Source organism: Watersipora subatra, chromosome 6 (genome assembly GCF_963576615.1).
Source record: "Watersipora subatra chromosome 6, tzWatSuba1.1, whole genome shotgun sequence".
In the NCBI taxonomy this organism is placed as follows: Eukaryota; Metazoa; Bryozoa; class Gymnolaemata; order Cheilostomatida; family Watersiporidae; genus Watersipora; species Watersipora subatra.
Window position 1 is genome coordinate 6,340,207 of NC_088713.1, and position 16,843 is coordinate 6,357,049.

The 16,843-nt window shown below is 36.2% G+C and overlaps 2 protein-coding genes across 6 annotated transcripts in view; one reads left to right on the plus strand and one right to left on the minus strand.

Annotated features, from left to right (window-relative positions):
- Positions 1–10,702, plus strand: part of LOC137398574 (protein lev-9-like) — a 30,016-nt gene extending 19,314 nt beyond the window's left edge. For 3 of the 4 annotated variants that reach the window (XM_068084727.1, XM_068084728.1, XM_068084729.1), the window contains 9 exons: positions 29–214; positions 3,387–3,566; positions 4,315–4,491; positions 5,048–5,132; positions 5,955–6,046; positions 7,633–7,815; positions 8,208–8,381; positions 8,520–8,658; positions 10,073–10,702. In XM_068084727.1, coding sequence (XP_067940828.1) covers positions 29–214; positions 3,387–3,566; positions 4,315–4,491; positions 5,048–5,132; positions 5,955–6,046; positions 7,633–7,815; positions 8,208–8,381; positions 8,520–8,658; positions 10,073–10,193 — 1,337 coding nt within the window. In that variant the 3' untranslated portion in view covers positions 10,194–10,702. The remainder of the gene's footprint in view (positions 1–28; positions 215–3,386; positions 3,567–4,314; positions 4,492–5,047; positions 5,133–5,954; positions 6,047–7,632; positions 7,816–8,207; positions 8,382–8,519; positions 8,659–10,072) is intronic. The other variant, XM_068084730.1, reaches the window with a different exon arrangement.
- Positions 10,703–12,761: 2,059 nt separating this feature from the next.
- Positions 12,762–16,843, minus strand: part of LOC137398523 (GDP-fucose protein O-fucosyltransferase 1-like) — a 47,277-nt gene continuing 43,195 nt past the window's right edge. For both annotated transcript variants that reach the window (XM_068084641.1, XM_068084642.1), the window contains exon 9: positions 12,762–13,141. In XM_068084641.1, the coding sequence (XP_067940742.1) occupies positions 12,959–13,141 (183 nt within the window). In that variant the 3' untranslated portion in view covers positions 12,762–12,958. The remainder of the gene's footprint in view (positions 13,142–16,843) is intronic.

The window sequence follows — 16,843 nt, forward strand, 5'->3', positions numbered from 1 at the left end:
TCTGTTAACCCTCGCTTATAATTTATAGCATCCAAAATGTGTCCTGAACCTCCCTCCGTCAACTATGCTGACCACAATGCTCCAAAGAAAATTTGGTTTAAGCATAAATTTCAAGTCGCATACAAGTGTCGCTCACCTTACATCAGCGAGGGGATAACTACTGCTGTTTGCTTGAGCAATGGAACGTGGGCGGGGCCAGTGTTTGTCTGCAAAGGTGAGAAACTTGGGCTGCTAACTCTACTGTCTCTTCTATTAAACTACTAACGCTATCAGCCGCTGTTACATCTGTGAATCATGAAGCGTGGTTTCTGCTATTCCAATGAGAGAAAGCAACTCCAGATCCCATTGTTATTTGAAAAGAACTAAAATGTATTTTAGTTTTTTCTTTTTGCTAAACAGGTTCGTGTATTCTCATGCTCTAGATGCTGCCTCTAGTTGCTGCCTCTAGATGCTGCCTTTAGATGCTGCCTTTAGATGCTGCGTCTAGATGCTGCGTCTAGATGCTGCGTCTAGATGCTGCGTCTAGTTGCTGCCTCTAGTTGCTGCCTTTAATTGCTGCTTCTAGATGCTGCCGTAAGAAGTTTAGCAGACGATAATAGCTACATAGGGCAGTGTTTCTTTTTTATATTAGCACAATGCACTCACCACTTGTTTTTGGTGGCATAAGCATTTGGTTTGTGCAAGCGCTGTTTAATGCTTTTCGTTTTACTCCCTTTTCCCTTGTTGCTTAAAAAATACATGTTTTAAATTTTTGAAAGTTATCAAAAACAGTAAGCTCATCATTTTTACTTCCTAAAAATGAACTAAATTAAAAATTAAATTAAGTCAAGTCTAATTAAAAATGGCTGGACTCAAGCCAACATAAAGCCCTTATAAGTATGTCTGAAAACTCAGTTTCATATAAATTAATGCAAAAAGGTCAAAAGGTCAGATCCATTCAGCTACGTTGAAACTTTAGTCTGCAAACTGCTGTAACAAAAAATTGCCCTGCATTTAATAACTCTGGGATTTTTATGAAATGAACAACATTGTAGCTGCATGATGCAACTACAGCTGAAGTTACCCACTCGTGCAATTGGCTAAATATTGTTGTTGCTCATTGAACTTCAGCTGAAATTGAATTTGGGGCAACCAAACACTAACCAGTACTTTAACAAATTAAGATAGTGAAAACTGTTTTTTTAAATTAGTATGTCATCAATAATAAATGTCAAAAATATTTAGCATAAGTGATTATCATTCTCTTGCTATCTGGCAATGTGCTTCTGTCTAGTCTGGCCAATAAAGCTGTGTGTTCGCTAACTAATACTTTTGCCGAAATCTGGATTGGTTGAGAAATTAAAAAATTAAAGGAAATTTGAAACTTTGCTGAGCTAAAACGGTTCCTTAAGATTTTGCCTAAAGACTGTTATAATTTGTTAGATTTGCAAACAACTTTTCACTATCGGCAACCAATCGGTCAATTTTGTAGACAAAAAAATGAACATTTTACTGTAATGTAATGGTGTAATATCAATCAGCGGTGCAGATCAGTTGAATATGCTTATTTGCAAAGCAAATTTTCAGCCAAAAAATTAAGCGAAAGGTTATAACAGAGGATCAGCTAGCATACACACAGCTGAAAAGATCTTGCTACACGATTGAACCAGCATTAGGCTTTTAACTTCAGTGGTTTTATTTGGGAGAGCCAAAGCATAAATCTGTTAACAGCATGCTTGATCAGGCTCAGTTTAGATAGGCCAGGTGGGGAAAACTCACATTCAATAAAACAACATACTGTCAGCAAATGCAATATAAATTAAGATTCTCCACAAATAACGGACTTAGTTAAGAATCATAACAATAAAGATAACGATGCGAAAATAAAGCAAGTACAGTAACTAATCGTCTTACGACCGTGTTTGGTTCCGGGTGGCCACTCGTAAGACGAATTGGACGTAAGTTGATTTTGTATATTCTGTCGATCCTGATTTAGCTTAAATGAATTTAGCTTACTAAACACATACTGAAGGAAGTCTTATTATGCATTTTAGTAAATTTCAAACTTTAACAAAGATTTTATCATTTATCTGTTTGGGAATCCGTTTTTAAAATAACGGATAACGCTGATCTCGCCTTTGCGAGCAACGTATATCTCGTAATAACGTTTATAACCATTACACAAATTGCCAAATTTTAGTTTTGAGAGAAATTGTTGATTTCGTGTGGCAGAAAAAAATCGCCTTAACGAAAAAAGGAAAAGTCCTAACAAAAATAACCAAGAAGGCTTTTGCTACGCTTATGCAAAGGTTGCATAGGTCGTAAGCCGACGATTTACTGTACTAGTTATAGTAACGTTAGTATTTTGTGGTTTGTTTGATCAGTGTAGATGCTCTTTGCACACCTTAACTGGTGACCTTTGGGGCCACTCATAATCAGATAGAGACATAGAGGTCTAGAGAAGCTAAAAAATGCTACAAAGACTGTGTAGAGTGATGCTGCCTTTTAAGGAGAATTATGAACAACGATATGAGGCCTTCGGACTCGATGAACTTTTAGTAGTCTTGAATCTCTGTTGCATAATTTGTTCTGATAGAGTAAATTATTATCATAATAATATTATGATAATATTATTATAATTAATATGATCATATTATCTAATAATTATAAAATAACAAAATTAATACATTATAATATTATTATAATATAACAATTATATTATATATAATTATTGTAATATTTATAATATAATTATAATAATTATTATAATTATAATGTATTATAATATTATGCTATATTGATAATTAATTATTAATATAATATTATGTCATAACAACTTATTTTAAATATTTTTGAATTTCCATGTTAGTATTTTTTTCTCAATACAACCTGATTTGCTTTTGTCAGCCTTGTTTGCTAAAATTAAGGTAATATCTAATCAAACATGTTATATCATGAAGCAACAACTCCCAAACATGTCATAGCATTGTTGCATCATCGTTACTTATACACACTATGCTAAGTTTGATATGTGATATACTATAAATACTGTTCCAGAACATTCTAATGATTCATTACTATATATAAGCTGTAAGCTATACCTATAAACTGCAAGCTATATCAGCTGTACTAAGTCGGTAGCTGTGTAGTATAAAAACTCTTGGTACAGCAAGTTGTTGTAGGTAAGCTGTCTCTGATTGAGTTAATATACCTATGATAATTGGAAAATATACACCAACTTACTTCAACGAACATATGCAAATATAAAAGATGTCATGAAGTGACAACTCCCAAATGTTAGTGCAGATTCAAGTTTTCATTAGTACGTGCACCTTGCCACACAAAACTTGTACAAATATATAATCGAACCATTTAGTACTTGTTTGCGATGTTATGTTGTTTTACAGAAGACAAATGTCCTGATCTTGGAGAGTTGACCAATGGGGTGAGGTATGGAGACTCCCTTGGGGTTAACTCAAAGGTCAACTATGAATGTGACAAGGGCTACAGGCTCATAGGAAGTCCGACCTTGACTTGTCAGAAGGGTCAAGTGTGGGACAAAAGCAAGCCAGTTTGTGAACTTACAGGTATGTGTTAGTTATCACAAGTTGAAGGGTTTATTACAACACTTCTAGCAATGAGGTAAATTAAAATAATATGAAAGTTTAGATACCCATTTAGGATGTCGGTTACACAGCAAACAATTTTTTCTGTTGAAAAGAAATCAGTTGAAAATCTTTTGGAAGGAGTGTTAGTTCATGATAATATAGTTATGCAAAGCAACTCTAAGACTACACATGTACAGCTTACCCATTCTATGAAGAAAATGCTGACACTGACCAAAGTTTTCTAGTTAGAGTAGTGGTCTAAGTGCCTGACCCTCGAACACAAGGTTCTTGGTTCAATTCCCAAGAAGGGTATTTGAGAAGTGAAAGAAACAAACTATATAAAGAAAATGCTTACATTTGCCGAAGTCTTCTAGTTGTTGTGGTAGTCGAACTGCCTAACCCATTCTAATGAGGTTCTGGGTTCAACTCCCAAGAAGGGTATTTGCTCTTTGGGTGCCCTTTGCAGCTAGCACATGTATATGCTGCCACCCTTGCTATGGCATGGAATATTATACTAATATTTAGTGCTGTCGAAGAGTTTGTCAATAAAACTATTACTATTTAATAAATCTCTCGATGGGTGTGTAGGCATTTTTACAGATATAGTTTGTGTCCTGCAGCCAACCTGTTCAATAGTCCAGGTAATGTTACTCCAACCACCTGCATTCATCAATACACTCGCTCATCCAGTTCCATTGGAAAAGTTTGTGTTGAATTCTATTTGCAGCTTCAAACACCTGCGAGAAGGTCAAGTCACCCAGACATGGCACCAAAATAGGCCGGTCTTATGTATTCGGTGACAGCGTGACAATAGTCTGTGATCCTGGGTACAGGTTGAGCGGTAGTGCTAAAAGAACTTGCATGGAGAATGGCGAGTGGAGTGGAATTTCGCCTGAATGCTTGCGTAAGGAGTCTACAGCTTTCCTTTAGCTTGCTATCAGAAAATAGTTAATTTATAGTTGGTAGTTGGGTTATTTCTTACAAAAAGCACCTGATTATCTAGCAAAGACTATGAACCTTCAGATTCAGATTCACCTTTTGCAGCAAATACAAGTGATAGCAGGGATACAATTCTTTCAAATGCATCTATTAAAACAAACGCGATAACATTATATATATATTATACATATAAATGTTATAAATACATTTAGTATAAAATGTTTTTATATCAAATTTATTTAAATCAATTTTATATAAATTACTATATCAGATTTAGTATTACTTTTACTATGCTATATATTATGTATATATTTTATTTTTATTATATATTTTATGTATATTATATATTTTATGTATATTATATATTTTATATATTATATACATAAAAAGACAGGTGTTGGTAGGTGGCGTCATAAATGCAAAAGCAAAAATTTCTGTAAGGAATCCTTGAAATGAATATTAGTTTTTGGTTAGAGAAAAAAATAGGAAAAATTAATGAAATTTTAATGAAATGTTTTCAGCGATAGACTGTGGTCCTCCAGGTGACCTTTGGAATGGCTACATTGAAGGTCAAAGATACACGTATGGCTCGATCATTCGCTATCGGTAAGTGTTGAATAATTTCTTATGTTTTCACTTTCTAGTTTGGCACAACTAGTTTCAATTGATATTTTTGAGTGAAATTCAAGCGGAATAGCATATTCACTGAAAATAGAACAACATTCATTCTATAGAGCAGGGATGGCCAAATAATCTTGGTCATGATCCGCTACAGCCAAATCTGACAAAATAAAGATCCACAATAAGCTGAAAATGTGCATGTTTTTTTTTTACCATACATAAACATGCAACTATTTGTGTATATCTTGAAACAAAGCGTCAAATTTGATTTTTTTTAAACGTTGATTATATACATAATTTGACTAAAAATGACTGAATGTGTTATAATAAATATGTCTGATATTAATGAGAAACGTGATGACCGGGCTTTGACTTCACGAATACTATCAAAACACGATTTCCTGCTATTTACAGCGACTCTTAAAGTTCATGACGAGGAGTGTTTGTGAGTCGTGTTCTAGGATTGTTTTTTTACAAAATTCATTGCTGAAAACAATGAGTTTACAAAAATGCTAAGAAAAGTTTGCAAAAATCGTTTTTAAATCGAATTTTTTTTAAATATTGGAAAAATATCTTTTGACAGCCAACTTGAAAGATCCACAAAAAAGCTACAGAGATCAGGATCCGCCATTTAGCTTTAGCTGCTATAGAGTACTCTTTAAAACTGGCTGTTGATATGTGATAAACTAGCTATTTTCTCCTTCTCCCCCTGCTTCGATTCTTAGATTTATCTCCCATGTCGTTGCTCTATAAGCTTGAGCTAGGCTTGAATATTTGGAGAATAAAGAATGTGACACTTGTTTGCAGGTGCTTGGATGGGTCAAAGTTTGACGGATTGGCTGTTACAGCCACATGTTTAGAAACAGGGCACTGGTCATTCCCAGTACCGCGATGCCACAGTAAGTTAATAACAGAGTTGTTACGCTAGTTAGTCTTGTGGCACTACTAGTTGGTACGAATGAACAATTTGTAGAAACTTTACCTCGTCTCCAGCTATTCTGACATTTGCCAAAGAAAGACTTAATCCATTATTTGTTTATTTCAAGTTGTATGCATGCAGATAACTTGAAATAATCAAATAAGATTTTATCTGATGAAATCGTATCTAAACAGATTGTTATCTTTAGCCATTAAAAAATTAAACATTCACAACTTAGCCTACATAATCATTCTAAAACATAATTTCACAGCTGTTCAGTTTATGTATTTGAAAGCAGGACAAATAAGGATTAATTTAATATATAATTAAATTTATAATAATATAACAATATTTAATTTAATATATACTTTATGGTTATTGGCTAAATTCACAACTGCCAAGTTTCCATGCTTCGAATGGATTCGGAGTGGACCTCTGCCGACGAATTTCGCACTTTACCGTTTCAATGATTCGAAGTTGCACTTGACCAATATTTCCAAGACAAGCGATGTCTTCCTTAAAACTGAACTTATTAAAGTAGACGCCCTTTTGGGTCATGGTTACTTTTTAATTCACGCTTCGTACACTTGTTGCAATAACTCATCCAGGAAACCTAATCAGAATTTTCTTTTTGATCAGAACCTAATCAGAATTACTATATTAGATTTAGTATTACTTTTACTATACTGCATATAGTAAAAGTTGTTTTTTTATAGCTGCTCCCTATATTACAAAATAGAATATACTACTTGCTATACAGTTATTACTTTAAAGGTAGCATGAAAGACAATCACTTTTAATATAAAAAACTATTTCTATGCTAGAAAATTACAGCCGAGGAAAAGTTCAGCACTTGCAGTGGGAATCAGTTCAGTCATTTAATGAGTAAGGTAATAAAATAAAAAAAGTAATTAATTCATCATTTTCATATGGACGACTTATCGTTGGCAATAGTAGTTAGAATACACCCACATGGGAGTGTGATGAAATGCCCTGAATTTTATACCTCCGCTGCCGAAAGCTTAGCCATGTATTATCGACCCGAATTGATCCATCATTGTGACATCGAATAGCAGTTTCACTGTGAATGCCTTCGCACAAATTTTGTGATACAAAGTGGCACCAAATCCTTTAAAATTTTGCCGCTTCTGTGATTTGGAGTGGAAGACACTTTGAATCCATTCAAAACATGAAAACCCAGTAAATGAGTAACTATGCTGCAATTGAAACTTTCAGTTTTCCAACAAAGGAGTCCGGTTTATTTCACACACTACTGTAGATGCGATAAAATTCTGCAGACTAATGACACAATTCTTTTTGCTAAGACGATAGCTGGTTGTCAATATCGCGGCTAACTTCCTGCGAGGTCTTAAATATTTCCTCGTTGCTTTTTTTTGAAGCTATTAGACTGTAGCCCCAAGCATACAATGATTACCGGTATATTATTTCTGACTGATAAAAATACTCAATTTCCATGATACCATTCCATCAGAGGACGCCATTGCTTGCCATTCCCTGAGCAACTGGGTACTTTGCGTTGGTCCACACTAGATTTTGTTTTCACAGGGAGCTGTGCACGTCCTGACATAAGCAATGCACAAATTTTTGTTGGATCGAGGCAAGCCCCAATAATTCTTGACCATGGAGATAGGCTGAATGTGGTGTGTGATGAAGGACTGGCTCCGAGCGATTCAAACCAACCCATATGCAATAACGGAACATGGTCTAGCCTTCCTATGTGTGTACAAGGTATGTGTCAGCATTTGGCAGCAAACATCTGGATAAAATGACGAGAATAAACAATGGGGTGCAAGGTTTTATGTTTATTTAACTTGGCACTGCAAAAATGGATCAGGAAGAGATTTGTCACTGGCATTTTCATGAAAATTTACAGAATCTTATAGGAGATTGTTGGAAAATGAACAAAGTTTTAGTTTCACTTGACAAAGCTTTTTCTGTTTAGAGCGTAATCGAAGCAGGAATGTGAAGAAGCTCTGACGTTTCGTAGCTTTTAACATCTATGCGCGACCAATCGCAAAGAACATCAAAGATTTTTTTCAACACAAAACTGTTTAAAATGTAAAAAAACTACTAGGGCAACTTATAAATTGTACTAAAGTTGAAAACCCTTTTTGCTGCAGGTGGCTGTGACCACAGGCCACAAGAGATAGCCAATGGTCTTGCATTGTACCGAGGCACCAAATACGGAGACAGGGTGAAGTATCGGTGTAATGCTGGCCATAAGCTCTTTGGCGATCAATATCTCACCTGCAGCGGTGGCGAATGGACTGGAACTATCCCAGAATGCAGAGCGGGTGAGTACAGAGTTTGTTAAATGTCCTTGAAATATTCTTGAAAAACAATTAAAAGTGAATGAACCATTTCGAGATGTGAAAACATTTTTTGCAGTTAGGTTTTGGTTATTCTATGAAACTGCTTGTTTGTAATTACAGTTTTCTGTGACCATCCTGGCGACCTTGAAAATGGAAAAATACTTCTTGTGGGGGACATTGGCAAATTTGCATATCGTCCGTATGTGAGGCATGCAGGACATGGAGAGAAGATTGAATATTATTGCAGTACTGGCTATAGGTGAGTTCATACTTTGTGAGAAGTGATATGATTGGCCATCGAATAAATAGGTTTCCTTATTGGCTGCAAGATGGAAGTTAATGTATTGACTTGTTTTATTGGAAAAGAATCTGGTTGATGAAGCGAAACTGTTTCACTATGGAATTTTCTTCCTTATTCAAGCGGACCTAATTTGTGCGGAACAATTTTTTGCTGATTTTCAATTGGTATTTTTGGCTGTTAAAGCTAAAGTTGTAGTAATTTAATCTTTTATCTAAGGTTTTTGGAATCGGCAGAAAATTCTACACAACAATCCATGCAATTGAAAAACAAAGAATATTTAATAATTTTTGATAGCTTAGTAAAATCAGATGCAAAAAAACGCTGTTGTTTTTAATTTAGCCAAAATGCAGATCCCTGTTTTCTAATATTAAAATGGAGTTATCAGAAATATCTTACCACCACTGTTAAAAACTTTCACCAGCAGAAATATGTTTAGGTAACTGTCTACAATTTTTTTAATCCATCCTAAATCAAAACTGCGAAATTATGCAGTGAATCTTGACTGAAAAGTAACAAAAATTGTCCACTTTTTAAGCAAAATGATAGCTCAATTTCGTACATTTATTTTGGCAAAATTTTGGTTTAATTTACGAACTCTGTAAATTAACTCTAGTAATAATTCGTGTTCGAAGTTTTTGTATAAGTACTAAGGTGAGCCACAACAAAGGCTTTTAGGGGTGAAAACTTATAACAAACATTACTTATCCTTTGGCAATCAAGAGAGGCAGTCGCTGCTCACCTGGTTTCAAATCTTAATGTTCAAACATTTTGTAGAATTTTTAGGCATGGTCAACAAATAGCCTACTATTGCACCAGAAATTTTCGGTGAGAATAATCATTAAGAGCTTTTGTTGTCTGTGCTGTCGTAGCGTAGTTTTTGTAACATCATACGTATTTTGTACTATTTCTAGTTGTACTAACAAAAATGTACTTCATTGAAGATGCATGTGTTAATACGTTTATGTTAGACTAAACGTTGTTTCGCAACAACTGATACAATAGATTATCGAACTTAATAGGACAAACAACTGAAATTTTCATCTATGTTAATTTCGAGAGATTACCAGTCTAGACGTGAGAATCGGCACTGATAGCTTTTGAAGTTGTCATTGACTTTAATTACAAACGAGGTCAAAGGTAAAAACCTTTGATGACAAGTTCAGCAGAAAGAATTTTTGTTGTTTAATCGAATTATGGTTTTGGCCAAAATTCAATTAAACATCACTTTGCTTGCTTCTGTCGATGCTAAATACCCAACTCTTCCAATCTAAAGGTTCTCTCGGTATTACATCAAATAATATGAACAAATTAAAATATCCATTGATTTACATGATGATTGTTCCTGAACATGAGTTTTATATTCTATTGTCAGACTGGAAGGACCATCTGCAGCTACCTGTATAGGTGGAACGTGGTCTCCAGATTCGAGACCAAGATGCATAAATAATCAACATCCAATGCTACCTGACACACAAGAGCTCTTCACGAGTTAGCATTTGTTTGCCATAAAGCATCTGATGACGACATACTGTGATATACTAGCGTATCAGCATGAGGAACTAAGGCTAAAAATAGATGCCAATGATGACAATCGTACAAGCAGGGCTATGCAGGAACAGGATCGCTCAACTTTACCTACTGGACCTATTAATATGGCCAACGTGTATAATTTACTGATCATGAATATAAAATAGTTATTTTTAATATATTATTGTTGTTATCGTTTAACTTCAATCAAACATATTTAAATTTCAGTACATATTTTTGCAAAATTACCCACAGTAAGTCGGGATGTTGTAGTTTGATTTATTGAAGAGCATTCCAATTTTACTGTTTCATGTCAAATTTTTTCCTTTTATTGTAAATACTGATTTACTGACCACTATTTTAAAACTACTTCTCTATGTACATTAGGTGTGCCTGTCTAGAAGAGCTGATAACTCCCAACACTTGTATCTATTTAGTAGGGCAGATAACTCCAATACTCATGTATTTCATCTTGTATTGTCTCAGTGAATTTTAATTGATGATTTTGTGCAATATGTTAAGAATCGCAAGCTATTCGAGGTCAGAGATGGATGACCCAATTGTTCGCCGAGCACACGACTACATCCTATAACGATAAAAATATAGCTGAATCGTAATGTTTCAAGGTTACTTCCTAATATGGTAAACCATTGTTTTAGAATGTTCTTGCTTGTTAGCGGTACAAAGCAATGAGGAGACTAATGAACTTTTAAGAAAAACTAGGGATACCGACCATGTAGAGGTAGAAACTGGGTGATCTCGACATAGTCGCTTGGTTTGCCTTGTTGGTGTAACAAAATTAACAAATTAAGTGTCACTCCAAATGCAATGCTGGAATATGAATTTTAACAGCCATATATGAGCTCGGTTGTGAAAATGCAAAGATGCAGGATTTTAAAATCTTGTTAATAGATCTAGGCACTAGATTGCCATTGCAATAACTAAAAGATTACAGCAGTGTATTTCAAATACAACAGCATATACTTAGAAATAGACTTCTCTGTCTAAAAGAGCACAAAATGTAAATTGTGAAAAACCAACGAATATGAACCAATGAATAAATATTATTGTTATAAGAGTGATGTTCCGTGATGTTAACAAATTTTCACGTTAGGACGAGCGATAAGTGCGGACTTGCTGTGACTTATGTGCAAAACCAGTTCACCTCAAGCATTAACAGTATCAATTGGGAATCCAAAGACTGGTTCACACTATATCGTCATTGTCCACTCGGCCTTTATTCGTCAATTATGTGCACTGTAGACTGAAGGCATTGTCATGAGCTAATTATTCTATTCGAGTATGAAACTCTGATTTTGAAATCTTGGCTGAAACCGTCACAAAGAAAAAGTAAAATATGTAAGCCATAATTTGAATACTTCTTAAAATATTGCTTTGTAAGGGTCCCAGGGTTGATACCCCCCCCCCCAAAAGGCTCATTAGGCTCGTCCCAAAATCACGTTTTAGGGGAGGGTTTTCAGACCATGGGACACTGTCAGTGAATTTGCTACTTTAGGGGCCCAAATAAAATTTGCTAAGTTTTGCTAACAATTTCTTTCATTGATTGGCCTGATTAGGTGTTCCCCTAGATACATAGGGAATACATATGCTTAGGCCTAATGAAAATTATTTTTATAGTTTCTTAATCATATTGGATGTTTAGCGGGGCGTGGAACCTGGGCGCCCCTTAGGGAACTCCCAGTGTTTAGGGGTTTATTTCAAATTGACCAACCACGAGATTGGGGGTACAATATGCAAGTCTGGGCCTAGCCAGGTGAGTGTTTCTTTCAGAGTATCGACCCTGGGGTAAGGCTCTTCAACCGTTGACAGTCACCTTGAAATTTGGTAAACTAACACATTACTAACTACTATAGTTTAATTGGTATTGAAAAGCTGCAAAAATGTTTATTATAATGAGAAACAGGAATGGTTGTAAGAGCAGACTCGCTCCGTCCCATTTAGTGTGTAAATGAAGGTCGGCTTCAAGCGATGGCAGCATGAATTGACAATCCTAGAACCTTGGGTTTCACTATGAATCTGTCACAATCTATTGGATAAAAAACTCCCAAAATTCGTCTTCAAGTGCATCAAGGACATTTGTACTCAATGAATGAGTTGATGCATTTTTGATATCTTTTATGAAGTTGGCAGCTTATATACCACAGTTGACGTCTATATGTAATATTTAAAACCTAAAAAGGTGCTACAAGAATAACTCGAATTCAATAACAATAATTCGAAGAACAATCAACACGTCAATGAACACGAATTTTGGTCATGGAACGATTTGCGTTGATAATGAAAAAAATTCCAAGCATCATCAGGCTTATTGCTATTTTATGATAAAATATTTTTCTCGTGAAACATGATAACAATTTTATCATATTTTATGATAAAAATTTAATTATAATATTTTATGATAAAATAAGAACTTAGTGGAAAGAGACAAACAGAAACTTAGATATAGAAATTTTATTTATTTATTATTTGCTATTATTCCATAGAATATTCAGATAATAATAGAACATACGCTAATAAATAGTTGAGGCCAGATGCCATGAGCTATTCATCAAGTCAATAGAGAACTATTAGGAATGATGCATATTTGTCCCTGAAGGTATTAGATGAGATCGGCTGGAATAGAACTCCGCTTTCCTCTGCACAAAAGCTAAATGACTAGCAACATGGAATGAACAGAAAAAAGAAAAATTAGACAGGCCTTACAGATCAATTACAGCTCGTCTCGCGGTTTCCGAGTGAATGCCCAAAAGTTGACTGGGAGATCTTGGACGCGACGATGCCTCACAGCAAATGCAGAGAATGACGATACGCAGTTTCCTATGAAGTGCTCTGCCTTGCTTAGGACGGCTAGGTCAAGGTGAGGATGGTTTGAAGGCAACCAGTACACGGGCACCTGTAAAATATTTTACAACAAATTATGTTGTTGTCAGAGCACGCATTCGCTGCCTGTTCCGCCCACAAGCAAATCATCGACCTGGAATGGCAAGTTCTTTACAATGTAGTAAAAATTCCCCAACAGACATTAAATTTTTCTTCCTTTTTCACTCATCCTTCTAGCGACAGCGAGAGCCAATGCTGAATGATTCTCAACATAACACGATCATTTCATGGACTGGGCAATGAGCCTTACACTAGTGAAAAGCTGTTTATCACCGATGTTTGGGACATGGAAACCGATGTATGGCAAATCAAATTCATTGTTAATAATTTAAACAATCAAAAGTTGTTTATTCAATATTTTCACAGAATTAGTACTGTACTTTTCGGACGACAAGCCGCTACTTCTTTCTGATGATTTGAGCCATGCGGCTTATATAAGGATGCGGCTATTCTGTGGCTTTTTCTTTCATCACTAGGGCGCATTAACAGGAATCTCCGGTGAGTGCGCTTCTAGCAGTGAAAGAAAATATGAAACAATGCCTAACAGTACTGTTCTGTTAGGCACTAGGTTAAAAAGCGTCGGTTAATACGACTTTAGACTAAAACGGTTAGGCACTATTCCGTTTTAAACAGGAAAGTTGCTGCCGTGTTAAAAAGCACCATCCTGGGTTCTGCGACCTATGTATTGTTTTATTATCGTTTTCTGGAAAATAAAGCAGATGCCGCTTATATAGGGGTGCAGTTTATAGTCCGAAAAGTCCGGTATATCGATGGGCAGCTCGAGGATGATACACTGACAATAAAAACACAAAGTGATGACAAACATACCTGGCTAAGTTTCTAATAAGGATGAAGACTCTTATAGTAAGAAAAAGCAAACAACCTGACAATAAATCTCAAACCTGATTGGTTTCTGGTCTGGTGTATGAACTAATAATAGCATTGATTGAATGAATCTCCAGCTGCTTTATTTAAATATTTAATAACTTTCTCACTCCTACACCTAACTCTCTCTCTCTCTATCTCTCTCCTAAACCTATCTCTCTCACTCCCCCACCTATCTCTCTCACTCCTACACCTATCTCTCTCACTCCTACACCTATCTCTCTCACTCCTACACCTATCTCTCTCACTCCCCCACCTATCTCTCTCTCACTCCTACACCTATCTCTCTCACTCCTAAACCTATCTCTCTCTCACTCCTAAACCTATCTCTCTCTCACTCCTACACCTCTCTCTCTCTCACTCCTACACCTATCTCTCTCTCACGCCCCCACCTATCTCTCTCACTCCTACACCTATCTCTCTCTCACTCCTACACCTATCTCTCACACTCCCCCACCTATCTCTCTCACACCTACACCTATCTCTCTCACTTCTACACCTATCTCTCTCACACCTACACCTATCTCTCTCACTCCTACACCTATCTTTTACACTCCTACACCTATCTCTCTCACTCCCCCACCTATCTCTCTCACTCCTAAACCTATCTCTCTCTCACTCCTACACCTATCTCTCTCACTCCTAAACCTATCTCTCTCTCACTCCTACACCTATCTCTCTCACTCCTACACCTATCTCTCTCACTCCTACACCTATCTTTCTCTCACTCCCCCACCTATCTCTCTCACTCCTAAACCTATCTCTCTCTCACTCCTACACCTATCTCTCTCACTCCTACACCTATCTCTCTCACTCCTACACCTATCTCTCTCTCACTCCTAAACCTATCTCTCTCTCTCACTTCTACACCTATCTCTCTCTCACTCCTAAACCTATCTCTCTCTCACTTCTACACCTATCTCTCTCTCACTCCTACACCTATCTCTCTCACTCCTACACCTATCTCTCTCGCTCCTACACCTATCTCTCTCTCACTCCTAAACCTATCTCTCTCTCACTTCTACACCTATCTCTCTCTCACTCCTAAACCTATCTCTCTCTCACTTCTACACCTATCTCTCTCACACCTACACCTATCTTTCTCACTCCTAAACCTATCTCTCTCACTCCTACACCTATCTCTCTCACTCCTACACCTATCTCTCTCTCACTCCTAAACCTATCTCTCTCACTCCCCCACCTATCTCTCTCACTCCCCCACCTATCTCTCTCACTCCTACACCTATCTCTCTCACTCCTACACCTATCTCTCTCACTCCTACACCTATCTCTCTCTCTCTCACTCCTAAAACTACCTCTCTCACTCCTACACCTATCTCTCTCACCCCTACACCTATCTCTCTCACACCTACACCTATCTTTCTCACTCCTAAACCTATCTCTCTCACTCCCACACCTATCTTTTACACTCCTACACCTATCTCTCTCACTCCTACACCTATCTCTCTCACACCTACACCTATCTTTCTCACTCCCACACCTATCTCTCTCACTCCTACACCTATCTCTCTCACTCCTACACCTATGTCTCTTACTACCCACCTATCTCTCTCACTCCTACACCTATCTCTCTCACTCCTACACCTATCTTTCTCACTACTCCAACACCCATCTTCCAGCCAACTCACCCAAGTGCTCATGATAAACTTGTAGAATATTCCATTATTATCTCCTTCGTATTATTACAGGGCACTTACGTTCAATTGCTAGTTACATGTATTTCAATCAACCAAAAAACATGCTTTATAGTTTTTTTGGGTCAATGTGAATGTTACTGGTGGATAAATTAGTTTTCAGTGAGTTTTTGCAGAAAAGATCCATTTGAGAAATGTACAGACAAATATTATCTAGAAACAAAATAATAACTTATTTAGAAGATTTACTGTTATAAAATGTTGGTCACCCTGAGTTCGATAATCGTTTTAAATGCTCTGTTTTACATAATTTTGTCATATACAAAAACCTGTAGTGGAAAACCTGTAAATCAGGAGTTCCCAACCAAGAGGGAATTTCCCCTAGGAGAAAATTTTGAATATACAGGGAGAAAACAAAGAGGTGCCTAACTTGCTAAATCTTTGATTAATGTCCTGCAATGCCTTGTGAGTTTGGGTATTTTCTTCTACATTTCGCTTTTATGTATAACACTAGCCCCTATAATTATCTACTAGTCAAACCCCAGATGTATGTGAACAAATCTATTTGGATTTTGATTGGATAAGTTAACCAAGTCATAAACCAATTCACCGCCATGCCGAAGGTCATGTAGTGTAGAAAAATTATTAATACAGTGCACCCTCGAGATACGATGTTAATCCGCTTCAAGACTGGCATCGAATGGCGAAAAAATCGTATGTCGGGGTATAGAAACTATTGTAATTATACAATGGAAAAATGCAAGGTAAAAATCGTCCAAAATTTTATAAAAATGCGGTACATTTTGAAAATTAGTAACAAAATGGTATGTTAATTTATGTTTTAGTATGTATTTTGAATTAGTTTACTGAATTTCAACTTATTATCACGAAATTTTATCCTTCATAGGTTTCTGTCTTCACTTTCATTATAAAATTTAGCGTGTCTGGTTGAAACCTTTTTCAACCAGAATTCAATAAGGCCGAGCGATGCAGTTATCGAAAGCGGCCTCTCACACACCTGACCATTTAATGGCTACCAAAAAGAAAAATGAAATTTATTTACTATTATACAGGACGTACATATACCTTTGGAGTAACGTGACTTTAGCTGGTACATGTAGCGAATAAAGCAGAGAGGAGGTAAAAACGTATCAATGTTAATTATGTTGCTGTAC